Consider the following 13,070-nt stretch of genomic DNA (forward strand, 5'->3'; position numbering starts at 1 on the left):
AAGGTGACTTCCACAACAGTAGGCAGGACACTCAAGGGACAATACTAAGCATAACACTTTCTAAAACAAAGCTACGAAACTTCTCCATCTAAATTATTTGAAGCTTCCATCCAAAGACTGTCCATAGCAGCTTGAATAACAATAATCAAAAACTGAAAACAACACAGACAATGGGGCAGTGAGGGCCTGGGGTGGGGGGCAGGGGTGGGCTGGAGGGAGTCAATGGGGGAAAAGGGGGACTTATGTAATACTTTCAACAATAAAGAATTATTAAAAAAACATCATCGATCAATAGGTGAACTGATAAACTGTGGTATATTCACAGCATAGAAAAATCTCAGGAATAAAAAATGCACCTGCTACCCACTTATCTAGATGAATTCTGCAGACATACGCTGAATGAAGAAGCCACAAGAGTGTATACTATGTGCTTTGGCAAAACTGATGGTGACAGAAGTCAGAACAGCGGTTACTGGGTAGGGTTCCAGACAGGGAAGTGCCTAAGGGAGACTTCGGGGTTCTGGACACGTTCTTGGCCTGGTTACTGGACATATACATGTGTAAAAATATCTCATGAGCGGTGTGCACTTACTGAATGAACATTATACCTCAAACAATAAAAAGTGAAAAAGTTACCCAAAAAACTACTGGAAGCCGAATTGTCAAAAATAGGACGCTGGGCAATCCCCTCTCTCTAATCCATCTAAAGTGGAGAGCCTGCACAGCAGAACACCTCTAAGAGTGGTTGTATTAGCCACCCTGTAAGTAACCAACCATGCTTCCGGTTTCCTGAGTTCGTTCCGGAGTCGGCACCTCTTTCCGAAGCTCCATCCTCTGGTCGTGTGCTCTGCAGACAGGCGGCCTCTTCTGTAGACGACGGCACCCTGGACAGAACAGGCGACGTTAATCCGAGGAGACAGGCAAACCTGGCTCTGCAGGGACTTCCCAGCCAGAAGGCAGGCAGGCGACCGATGGCCATGCTGTGCCCACTCCCACGAGCCACACACACGCTGAGCTTAAGGCTCCTTTACAGACGCCTCAGGGCAGCCAGCTCTGCTCACTCTGTGGGCCTGGCATCAAGCACAGAGCAGATGACTGATACATATTATCAGATAAATGCAGCAACTCATTTGCCAAAGTAAGTTCCCTGTCCAGTCATTCAACTTGAGAATAACATACTGTCCTACACTTTAAGGAGGATAAAAGGGCAGAGTAAAAGCCATCTCTCCCCGCCGCCCCCCACCCCCACCCCAATCCCTCAGCTCCTCTGACAAGCTTGGGTCTGCTTCTAGAAAGTCTTTGCATATAAAAGCAAATATCTGATCTTTCTATCTCTATCTCTCTCTCTCACACACATAAACACACGGGCATGTTTAAACAGAGGAAACCTACTGAATTCACTTTCCTGCCCCTTACTTTATTGTACTTAATAAAACCAGAGATTAGAGGGCAGCCTCCTTTCTCTAAAGTTTTTAAATTGTGTTTCTCTTTTGTTTTTTTTTGAGCAGGTAACCACATTCATGTGGTTTAATAAATAAAAAAGTTTATACAGTGACTCTCCACCCTATTGCCCAGCCCCCCAAGCTCCTTCCTCGTGGTGACTATGAAATGCATTTTGTGTGCATCCTTTGAGAAGTCAAGCCTAAAGGAGCAAACCTATGCACCATGTGTACACCTGTGTATACCCGTGTACACACACACACGCACACCTTTGGGGTAGGGATGTGCGTGTGTCTCCAGGGGACTTGACTGACATGCATGAAGCCTGCGGCGCGGCACTGACCAAACAGCGGAGAGCAGTGCCCCATGTCTACCCACCAGGACCCCTCCTCAGGCCTCGCCCTCTCTCAGGGGTGCAGCACCGGCCCTCCATCACTCACCCTCTTCCTCCACCACGGCTCTACCTCCTTCATTAGACCCTCAGCTGTGGGGTGTCCCTTCCTCCTCACACACACCAAGTTTCAACTCTCCTCCAACCTGGAGCCCAGAGCCTTCCCCAGGGCTTCCTGCCTTCTAGGCTCATACTTTCAACCTCATGACACGGAATAGGTCCAAAAGCAACGCGGTGTCTCCTCCTCTCCAACGGGTCAGCTGCTCCTGGAAAACATCCTATAGCCATCAACCTGCCACTATCCTCAGCCCTCGGGGCTCAGAGTCACAGAGTCTCACTCCCCTGCCTGTTGATCACTAAGCCCTCCGGCCTCCCGATCTCCAGGCCTGAGTCCGTCCTCTTTCCCAATCTCCTGCACAGCATCCCTACCCAGCTCCTGTAACTGCGCCTCTTTTCCTGGGGGGGTGGGGGGTGGGGAGTCTTTGCAGACCTGAGGCCGTCTGCACCTCTCTCTACCTGTGTTCACAGCCGCAGGTGTGCAATACTCCTGCACAAGCACAAATGGAGTGTGCACAGGGACCCAGCAGAGAACTCCCAACGGAGCTGGGGCTCAATGCAGCTGTTTCAGGTAAGTGATCCATCCCAGGTTTTTTTGTTTTTTTTGTGTTTTGTTTTGTTTTGTTTTGTTTATCCATCCCAGTTTTGACTCAATCTACTAAGCTGTAACGACATCTTCATTTTAAGAGAAGCATGGGCTCTCGCCCGGCACCCCAGCTTTCCATACCCAGGACCTGCTGACAAGGCTCCATGAGACCACACGCTCACTACAAACCTACTCAGAAACCAGCTCCTTCTCAGCACCCCCACAAAACCAGCGCAGGCCACGGCCACCCTGCCCGCAGCTCGGCACAGCCTGTGTCCCCCGCTCCAGCCTATTCTCAACACAGAAGCCAAGAATCTTTTCACTACGTGATTTCTCTGCTCAAAACCCTCCCATGGTTCCACCTCCTCAGAGTGGAGCCCACTCCCTGCCGCGGCCACGGGGACAAGATCTGGCCCAGGACCGCTCCCACTCCGCTCCTGCGTCTCCCTCAGGTGCTGCTCTAGTCACCGTCCTTCCTCCCTGTGCCGGGGCCACGCTGTCCCTGTCCTCCCTCAGCTGCCTGCCTGCATCGGGCCCCTCCCGTGTCACCGCCCACCTTTTTGGCCCCAAGGTTCCCTACGTGCCTCTCTGTGTTGATTTGCTTCCCTTCACTTGTCACCACCTGACCCACCTGTTTGGTTCACTACTGTATCTCCAGTTGACACTCAATATTTACTGAATGAATGAATTCTAAAACTTCCACTCTACCTAATGGCAACTTTAATTGAAAGTATTTATCTGCTAGTTGGGTAAACTGAAACAAAGTTGGACTGAAGAAATATTCCAGCATCCTGCTACCAAAACGGCAAACCAGGAAGCCCCGAGTTCCCACCATTTCCCATCAGAAACACTGCGAGGACCACCGGAAGCTGCCTGAACCGACTGTGCAGGAGCTCTGGAAAGTGAAAGGTCTACAGCAGCCAACAAAGCCCAGTCAGGAAACAGCCAGCTCCGAAAGGGGAGGCAGGCTCTGTGTGTCCACTTGTCTTTGCCCCACACCCAGGGCCTGGCGGGCTTGAGTGGCAGCAGCTTATTCCTGTTCCCCCTCAAACCAGAGGGCGCAGAGCAGGCCCCTTGCAAATTCTCTGCAGGCCATTCTGAGGTGTCTGGGGAGACACCGAGGGACGCAGGCACTATGCCTGTTTGTTTCACACATCTTGGCACACAGGCAGGAAAGCAGCGGCACTGTTTGGAAAAGCTGACACCACAGATGCCCGGGGCCAGGGACTAGGCATGGAAACCCGCAACAGACCACTGAAGGCCCAGAGGAGAAACTGGGTGAGACTCACTGGGAAACTAGGACATTCAGCAGCAGCACATTGCGGGGGTCAGGGAAGGGTGCAGAAAGCCATGCACGTGCTGAGGCAAGACGTGTGCTCAGAAAAGTCCTGAGACGACCTTGAACGTGACCTCGGGCTGATTTCTAGGCGAGGCTGTGGAGAAAGTGGGAATTTTCGTGCACTGCTAGTGGGAATGTAAAGTGGTGCAGCTGCCGTGGAAAACACTTTGGCAGTTCAAAAAGTCAAACACAAAATCACCCCATGATCCAGCAAGTCCACTTCTGGGAATATACACAAGAACCGAAAGCAGGGGTGTGAACAGATATCCCTAAAGCATGTTCTCAGCAGCACAATTCATACAGCCATACATCCATGAACATTAATAGATACACAAAGTGTGGTCTATCCATACAATGGAATATTTTTAGCCTCAAAAAGGACTGAAATTCTGATACATGCTACAATATGGTTGAGCCTTGAAAACATTATGCCAAGTGGAATAAGCCAGTCACAAAAAGACACTGTATGCAGAACCGGAACAGGTAAACTACTAGAGACAGAAAGCAGAATGGAGGTTACCAGCGACTGGGGGCGGGAGAAAAGAATTATTGTTCGATGTACAGTTTCTGTTTGGGGTGATGTAAAAGGTTGAGAGATGGACAGTGGTGGTGGTTACACAACACTGTGAATGTAACTAATGCCACTGGATTTTACACTTACAGTTACAATGACAAATTTTTATGTATATTTTAGTGCAATTAAAATACAACAAAATGAGAAATTCTGTTATGTCTGTGTTAACACAATAAAAAAACACATGCAATTTTAAAAATTACTAATAATTTTGTGAGATGTAATAACAGAACACCAGTCAAGTTTTTAAAAGGCTTTTGTTCCACATCCTTGGCAACACGGTATTTTCTTTCATTTCTGGTGACTATGTAGTGGTATGACTGCGCTGTGCTTTTAATCTGCATTTCCCTGATGGCTAATGAGTTTAAGAATCTTTTCATATATTAATCATTAGACAATTAATTAGCTGGACACTGTGAAGTTTCAAGTTTTTTGCTCAGTTTTCTACAGGTGTCTGCAATTTTCATCCTGATTGGAAGGAGTTCTTGCTTTGAGTCCTTTGGCAACACACACTATCATCCTCCCGCTTTGGGGGTTGCGAGTCCCTCACACTGCTGGGAGGAGTACAGATTGGTGCAACCAATGTGGAAAACTGTGGGGCAGTAGCTCTAGCTTGACTCGGCAATTCTATTCTATCAGAAATACATTCATAAGTGCACCAAAACACAGGCAGGAGAATGGTTAAAGTACCACCCGAAGTAGCCCAGCACTGGACGTTTCTCCCATCAACAGTAGAACGGGTAATACATTCACACAATGGGATATAATTCAGCAATGGGAATGTCAGGCCTACAGCTACATGCACAACATGAATGAGTTTCACAAATAACGCTGAGCTAAAGAGCTAGACTTAAGAGAGACACACTGCGTGATTCCGCTCAGAGGACAAACCCAGTGCTGCCCTGGAAGGGAGGAGCTGGTCTGAGTCACGTCCTGTTTCTGATCTGGGGCTGGTTTCTTGCTCAGAAAAACCTACCAAACAACACTTACAACACGTGCACTTTTCTGTCTGTGTGCTGTCAATAAAAAGCTAATAAAAACTCATTCCATAAGAGACACACAGTGAAATAATACATCTGGGATCCGTTTTATCACTCCACAAAAACAAAAGTGAAGGCTGAGGGGTGGTTAAAACAAGATTCCCAAAAGTAACTACTGAAGCTGAGTGATAAAAACAGGGAAACTCATTAAACTGTCTACTTTCAAAAAATGTCTGTAACGCTTGTAAGTTAGATTTCCACAAAACAGCTCTCCCAAAAGAGAGACAAAAATCCACTTACAGTGTTTGGCTTCGGCTTTCTTCAACAGTTTGTATTTTAGCTCCTTCGTACAATTTTTTCAGTTGTTCTATATGTTCTGGATTATCAATGCCCATTCCCATTGACAAAATTTCAGCTCGAACATTGTAATCAATGACAGAAGTTTTCAAATTTAAAAGTTTTGTAACGTGCACCTTGAATCAAAGAAAAAAATACATTTGCAGAATCAAACTTTGAACTTTAAATGAATCACAAGCACACTCACACGGCCTCTCCATCCAGCTCTGTAAGGTGTAATGCCCTTGGGCACATGCCACCGTGTGCAAGGGCCTCCACTCACAGCTGACCATTTCATAACCGAGTCCCACGGGAATCTTCCAGAGCCCAGTCCCACACCGCACAAACACCACCAGCTCTGGGTCAGGGCAAGACCGAATCCTGGCATGGAAGCCCAGACGAGACCAATCTGTGATGCTGTAACCACCCACAACAGTCCTAGGTTTTTCTGATTTTTGCTCCGGTACTTTGACCTCTCTCCACAAGGAAGACCCTGGTCTCCAGGTGCCCAGAAAGGCTCTCCGCCAAAGCCCTGAGTCCTGTGTTCTGGACAGTTTCCTCCACTATCTCTTCTGCAACCAAAACATTCTCACCCATTTCAACTGACACAAAATTACTTGATTCCTGTTGATTGGAGATGCACACCCAGGACTGGGCATCCCTTTCATGGCGTGCTGGCACTGCCTGAGGCTCCTTCCTAGCGACCCCTGGGGATGTGTCCCATCTGGGACTGGTGTTCCTCTCCCACAGTGGAGAGCCAGCTGGTCGAGTGGAGAAGGCAGCAGGTGTGGTCTGTCTCCCCCAGCGAGCCCGGCCACTGCTACACTTTAGAGCTGCCTAAGCATATTTGCCAAGGGTGGGGAGGGGGTTCTTCTTCTTTTTTGTTTTATTCTCTTAGCTACAGCTTTAAAAATTGCTGCTTGATGAAGTTTCCATTTTTCTCCAATAAAGAACCACAATATTGACTATTACAGTATCAACTAGTAATCTCTACCTTCACTTCTAAAAATCATTTATCCTCTTACTCTTAAATCTCATACCCAATCCAAATTCCTTTTAAAGTTTTAAGGCATTTCCAATCTTACAAAAATAACCTCCAGCAGAAGTTTTTACAAAATTAATTCCTTTAGCCCTAACTGGTTTGGTTCAATGGACAGAGTGTTGGCCTGTGGACTCAAGGGTCCCAGGTTTGATTCTGGTCAAGGGCATGTACCTGGGTTGCAGGTACATCCCCAGTAGGAAGTGTGCAGGAGGCAGTTGATCGATGTTTCTCTCATCGATGTTTCTAACTCTCTATCCCTCTCCCTTCCTCTTTGTAAAAAATCAATAAAATATATTTTTAAAAAATGAATTCCTTTAAATTTTATCAATAATCAGTAATAGAGAAAACTTTGACTTGAAAAGTAGAGCTCCTGGGGCCAGGGAGAAGAGATGGTGCCCGCGTCAGAGGGGATGCACTGAGACCCTATTTACATGGCCTCATCCCACGGTCACCACCCTCCCCCACATCAGCTCACAGCATAGGAGTCTCTGTTCACAAATGAAACTCAAGTGTCCCATACAGGTCCTACCTAGCACACAGTAGGTTCTCAATCAATATTTAGTGAATGAATGAGATAAAAACTATGAACATAATAAAACCTATTTTTGAAAGCCCATGGACTGGAACTCCCCACACTACCAATCACGGGTCGGGACTTTAAGCTCATTTACAACTAGACGGAGGGCAGTCACTGACCCCAGGCCTCCCCACCTGTGGGGACAGAGGACTGTGAAACCGACCTAACAGTGCACAACCAACACGTAAAAAAGTGGAATAGGCAGAACTGTAAACATTAGAGACTGTCACATAGTAAGGACAGTTTCATGAAGCTTGTCTCGGTTGTGTGTGTGTGAGTGTGTGTACACACACATGCCTGTTAGCACTGGGAGACAATGCAAAATATTCCTTTAAACAAAAACCCCACAATCAAATTATTACCCAAATAACATGAAAAAAACTCCTCCTAACTCAGAGTCCTAAATAAGCCTCCATTCATGTGAGACAAAAGTTACTCAAAGCAACAGGTTAGAATAATGTGGACTATTTGAGAGGCCCATTCAAACACACGTTTGTTTTTAAGGAAACTGCGTACTTACCATTGGATCAATCCAAACTGTATTTCCTAAAGCAAATACCACTTTGGCATCATGCAGTTTTCCAGTGACTTTATGATGAATGTACCTCGTGACCTGAAAAACACACTGAAGTGGTTTATGTGAAGCTTTAAGAAAAGACCTCGTTCTGTGTATGCCATGCGGTTCTGCAACAAACTCCCACGCATTCCATTAGCGCCCACAGCCATCCCAGGAGTAGGTTATGGAGGCCAGTGTGCCCCTTTCATCGACCAGAGTAACTAACAGTGGAGTTGAACACCGGCAGGTGTGAGCCCTGGCCGGTGTGGCTTAGAGGATAGTTGGCCTGCAATTCCTGATCAAGGGCATGTACTTGGGTTGCAGGCTCGATCCTGGCCCTGGTTGGGGTGTGTGCAGGAGGCAGCCAACCAATGTGTCTCTGTCACATCTCTCTCTCTCTCTTCCTCCCCACCTCTCCTCCTCCCTCACTCCCTTCCACTTTCTCTGAAAATCAATGGAAAAATATCTTCAGGTGAGGATTAACAACAACAAAAGGGCAGATGCTAAAGCTGAGTGCACAGGTCCATGCCTCTGAACTCCTAATACTGCCTGCTTCCTACCGTGGACATGTAGGAAGGGACACGTCCCCACCTCCTCTGTTAACCATCAACCTGTTGTTAAGATATGGATGTTTATTTCCTTGAAAGCTCAATGAGAGTGCAGTGGGCGTTCCTGCAGGTGCGGGGGAGGCAGGCACGCGCAGAGCTGCTCGAGGCCCAGCAGATGGGACCTGTCTGAGCACTTGTCAGGCACATGTTGGCTCCAGTGAAGCAGAAGGGGAGGGAGCTGGCTCGTGGTGACTGGATTATTTCCACCTCCACTGAACTTGTAATTGTCTGAAAAGACACCCACAGGAGAATGTCGCCCCCATTTCTAGAGAAGGCTCCTCTTCAAGAAATGCTTGTGGTCGATCATCTTGACAGACCAAATGTTTGCCATGACTTTCTCGCTAATGGCTACACCCCCAGAACACATGTGGCACCAGCACACAGTAGACAATCAGCAAATACTTTCCATGAAGGAAAAGACTGCTATTTAATAAATAACAGTCTATTTTACTAAACTCACCAAGGAAGGCTGTGTGTTCACCCTGTATGGTGGAAGCATTCACCTATGTATTTCCTGGATAACGTGCAACTTTGTTTTTAACCCAAACTGTTTTTACTTTGCCAACTGCAATGGCTTATTTCATATCCTACTAATCAGAGGATACAAAACTTAACTTCCTCTGAAGAACCAGGGGAAGTTATGAACAGGACTCACTGCTCTGGGGATGACTGTCTGGCGACCTCTCCCAGGCGTGAGAGTCTCTGCAGCCCGTGTTGGGAGGCCGCAGGAGCCCACCCTGGACCACTCTTCCGTGCCCCTTGTCCTGGCCCATGTTGTTTTCTTGGCCTCACTGCCTCATCCAGTCTACTTGGTGACATCACTCCTCCCAAAGGGCCCAGAGAAATGTTCCTTCCTTTGAGAGCTTTTCTGAACTCTCTCTTTCCTTGTCCATCCTCCCAACCCCAACGAATTACCTGGTCACTCAGAAAGTGGCCATCACCTGTGCCCCCTCTGACAAGGGTATCCATTTTGTAGGTTCTTACACTGTTTCTTCTCCTTAAGCTGACAGCCAATGTACGTTATCATGACACACATTTCCCACCAATTCTAAGTCTGTGAGTGCTGAGGATGATGATGGCAGCCCGCCCCTGGCAAACAGGTGCCCATTCAGAGCTGGGCCTCTGCAGGTGGCCATCAGCGCAGCCCACACCTGCAGGGACCACGCAGACTGTGCTTTCTCTGCTCAGGAACAGGAAGCATTTACCCAGCCTCAAAACCGTGATTCAAATAAACCTCGATTCTGTGTAAATTCTGTGTAAAGTATATTCTAAAAGTCAGCAAACTATAAAAAGCCGAAATAACTCTCACTTTTGGATTCCATTCAATTTCATTGTCAGCAGGTTTCACTCTACAAACAATGAACTCCATGGCTTGGGGGGGCAGAGCCTGGAAGTTTTCTGGGAGATGCAGCAGCTGATCTCTGGGGATGGGTCCAGTCCTGCCTTCATCTATAAACTTCACAAGGACAGTATCGAGGGCCGAAGTGTCTGCTTTTTGGCTCACCTCCAACACCTGAACTCTGAAGAACAACAGTGGCATCAGTTTAACACAGAGATTCTAAAATGGAAATAACCTTTGCCTCCACTTACCCATTAAGTGCTAAACATATAGTAAGACCCCCGAGCTGCATGGTTTTACTCCATACTAGGAATAAAATACCTAGAGCTGTCAAGAGCACTTAGCAATGGTTTATTTAAAGCATTCCTAAGTATAAATAGAGTAAATCCCTTATTTGACAACACATTAAAAATTAACGTAGCAAATTGAAAGTTCCAAGTTTCTCAATCTAGGTTTTCACCAAGTGGAGGAGGGTGTGGCATTCGAAGGATGAAGGTGCCAACAGGTATGTGAGTCAGACTGCCCGGGTTGGAACACTGTGCCACTTATTGAGCTGACCTCACACGAATTACACAGCCTCGCCAAGGCTCAGTATGCTGATCTGTAAAATGGGAATAATGCCACATCCTTTGTGAAAATTGCATTAAAGATGTACGTGTACTTGGCACACAATGAGGCTCCATAACTGTCGGTATATAAACGCTACAGTCATCCAGGCTCTGTGCTCAAGAGCCTGGGGCCAGATGAGTCCCAGGTGTAGAACTGTGCCCAGGGTCTGGGGGCCATGACCCTGCCACCACCATCCTGGGAGTCAGCAGGCCTAGCACGTGAACAGTGGGCCGAACGGACAGAAGGGAAAATGGGGGTTCAATAGCAGTTAAAGTTACCTCGTGCTTCATACCTTTTCAAGATGAAATAACAGACATTCTACCTGTGAAAAAGTGTTTTCTCTGCTAATCCATATAATCCAAATTTCTCCACCTTTTCAATGGTTGTTTTATTACTGGAATCCTCAAAATACTGCTTCATTTCAGCATTAAGAGTTGCATAAAGATCCACATGTTTATCAACGATACGACCAAAGTAATTTGTTGCATTCAAAATGTAAAAGGGTATTATCTGAAACATAAACACAGCCAGGAAATAAAATTAAGCTAACCCCAGGACCCCGTCTTCAAAGATCAGCACCTGACCTGAGAACCCAAAGCACATGAACAGAAATAAAAGAATAAACTGGAAAAGTAGCCAACAAGCAAACAAAACACAACAAAAACATTACCCTCAGATAATTACCTTCACTTTAAATCTACCGGATTTTTTTTTGTAAATCTCATTATTTTAAAATTGCATTATTAGTCATAAGTGTCCCTTTATTTACTTAACTGCATTTTATAAAACTCTTCTTAAAATAGCATCCCTTTCTCTTGAGCGCTTTCTGAACTTTGCTCCTGTAACGAGCGATATTTTAGTAAGCGCCTACTGTGCGTGAGGCACTGGGCAAACAGATGAAGCCACGTCCGGCAGGGACCCTCAGCAACTCTCAGATGGACAGATATGCCACAGCCAGAGCGTGCTGAGGAAGACAACTCTTCACAGGCAAGTGTATGCGGGGTCACTGGTGTGTGAGGGGAGTGCTGGCGTGCGTATGCAGTAGCAAGAGCGTGGAGAAGGCATTCCAGACAGAGGAGCAAACAGTGTGCATTGGGGCAGGAGCACTGGCTGCCCAGGAGTGAGAACTGGTGACTTGGTGGAATGGTGGAAAGGGTAGTGCTGACTCAGAGACGGGCAGGCAAGGTAGGGGCGAGGTCACCCCTTGTGACTGAAAAGAGTGTCGGACCTCACCAAGCTGACAGCCTGGGGTCTCCTCTACGGCCCCTCCAACCTCACTGCCTGCCCCTCTCCCACTCTCACTGCCAGTGAGTCCTGCTGTCCACAGACAATCCACATTACCTCCTACCTCAGGGCCTTTGTACATGCTGGTTCCTCTGCCTGGAATATTCTTCTCCAGGTTCCCATGGCTGGATCCTTCTTATCTGACCCTCAATGCAGTTGACTCTCTTCAGAGAGTCCCTCCCTGCCTATAATTTTCAAAGGGCCCCTTGCCCCCAGGCACCCTTACAGCAGCATACCCCCTAGTATTTCCCTACATTTCATCCTCTTCACAGCACATCTTTCTTACTCACCTGTCCACTGAGGACCATCCCCACTAGAATGTCAGCAGAAAGAGGACCGGTAACATGTCAGTCACGGTTCCCAAGCCAGCCATTCTCCAGCTCCCCCGTACAGAAAGCTGCCTCAATAAGCCCTCAGCGCTTACTCAGACCTGCCTCACCTCAGGCAGGAGTTCAGCATCCCTTCCTGCTTAGCAACAATCCCTTCCCAGGGAGTCTTCTCCCCTACGGTTTAGAGGCCCCCTCAGCCTGGTATTCCATTCATTAGCCCACTTGGTGACAGCAGTCAGTGACCATGAGGCAGCACGGAGGATGAGAAAAGCTCACTACAATGTTACGAGAAATGGGCAGGGCACAATACATACACCAATAACAAAAATTTTTAAAAAGATGTACAAAGAAAAAATATACTAAAATGGTAATGTGATTGTTTTAGAGTGATAGGAATAGAGAGGAGAGTTTCTTCCTCCCATACTTCCCAATAACAAGGCTTTATGTCAAGGAGAGGGGCCTCAGCACACACGGGGTAAACAAAGTCCATGCCCAGCTGGCCTCAGCTGCAGCAGTCCCCGCTGTAGGTCACTAGCACATCCAAACACATAGGTTGGTCACCGAAACCGGTTTGGCTCAGTGGATAGAGCGTCGGCCTGCGGACTGAAAGGTCCCAGGTTCGATTCCGGTCAAGGGCATGCACCTGGGTTGCGGGCACATCCCCGTAGGAGATGTGCAGGAGGCAGCTGATCGATGGTTCTCTCTCATCGATGTTTCTAACTCTCTATCTCTCTCCCTTCCTCTCTGTAAAAAGTCAATAAAATATATTAAAAAAAAAAAAAAAGACATAGGTTGGCAGAAAGGAGGCAGCAAAAAGCAGCTTGTGAACTGGACTCTCTCAACAGAAGGAGATCATGAGGCCTCCAGACAGGGTAGGGTTATCAACTTGTCCTGATCTATCTCATACCATCCTGTTTTCAGCACTGAAAGTCCCACATGCCAGAACCTCCTCCCCAGTCCGGTCACCCTGGGAGGGTCCCTTCTCGACACCCCACCCCCCACCTGTTTTGATTCCACTCTCCC

General features: G+C 47.3%; 1 protein-coding gene across 1 annotated transcript in view; it reads right to left on the reverse strand.

The window, feature by feature from the left end:
• Positions 1 to 13,070, reverse strand: part of TDRD12 (tudor domain containing 12) — an 87,316-nt gene that overhangs the window by 2,436 nt on the left and 71,810 nt on the right. The window contains exons 24-28 of the mRNA XM_070399100.1: positions 10,757 to 10,944; positions 9,796 to 10,006; positions 7,843 to 7,935; positions 5,668 to 5,840; positions 775 to 884 (exon numbers count right to left, since the gene is read on the reverse strand). Of these exons, the coding sequence (XP_070255201.1) occupies positions 775 to 884; positions 5,668 to 5,840; positions 7,843 to 7,935; positions 9,796 to 10,006; positions 10,757 to 10,944 (775 nt within the window). The remainder of the gene's footprint in view (positions 1 to 774; positions 885 to 5,667; positions 5,841 to 7,842; positions 7,936 to 9,795; positions 10,007 to 10,756; positions 10,945 to 13,070) is intronic.

This window comes from Myotis yumanensis, unplaced genomic scaffold (assembly GCF_028538775.1).
Source record: "Myotis yumanensis isolate MYYU_CA2020_CCGP unplaced genomic scaffold, mMyoYum1.0.hap1 SCAF_18, whole genome shotgun sequence".
Lineage (NCBI taxonomy): Eukaryota > Metazoa > Chordata > Mammalia > Chiroptera > Vespertilionidae > Myotis > Myotis yumanensis.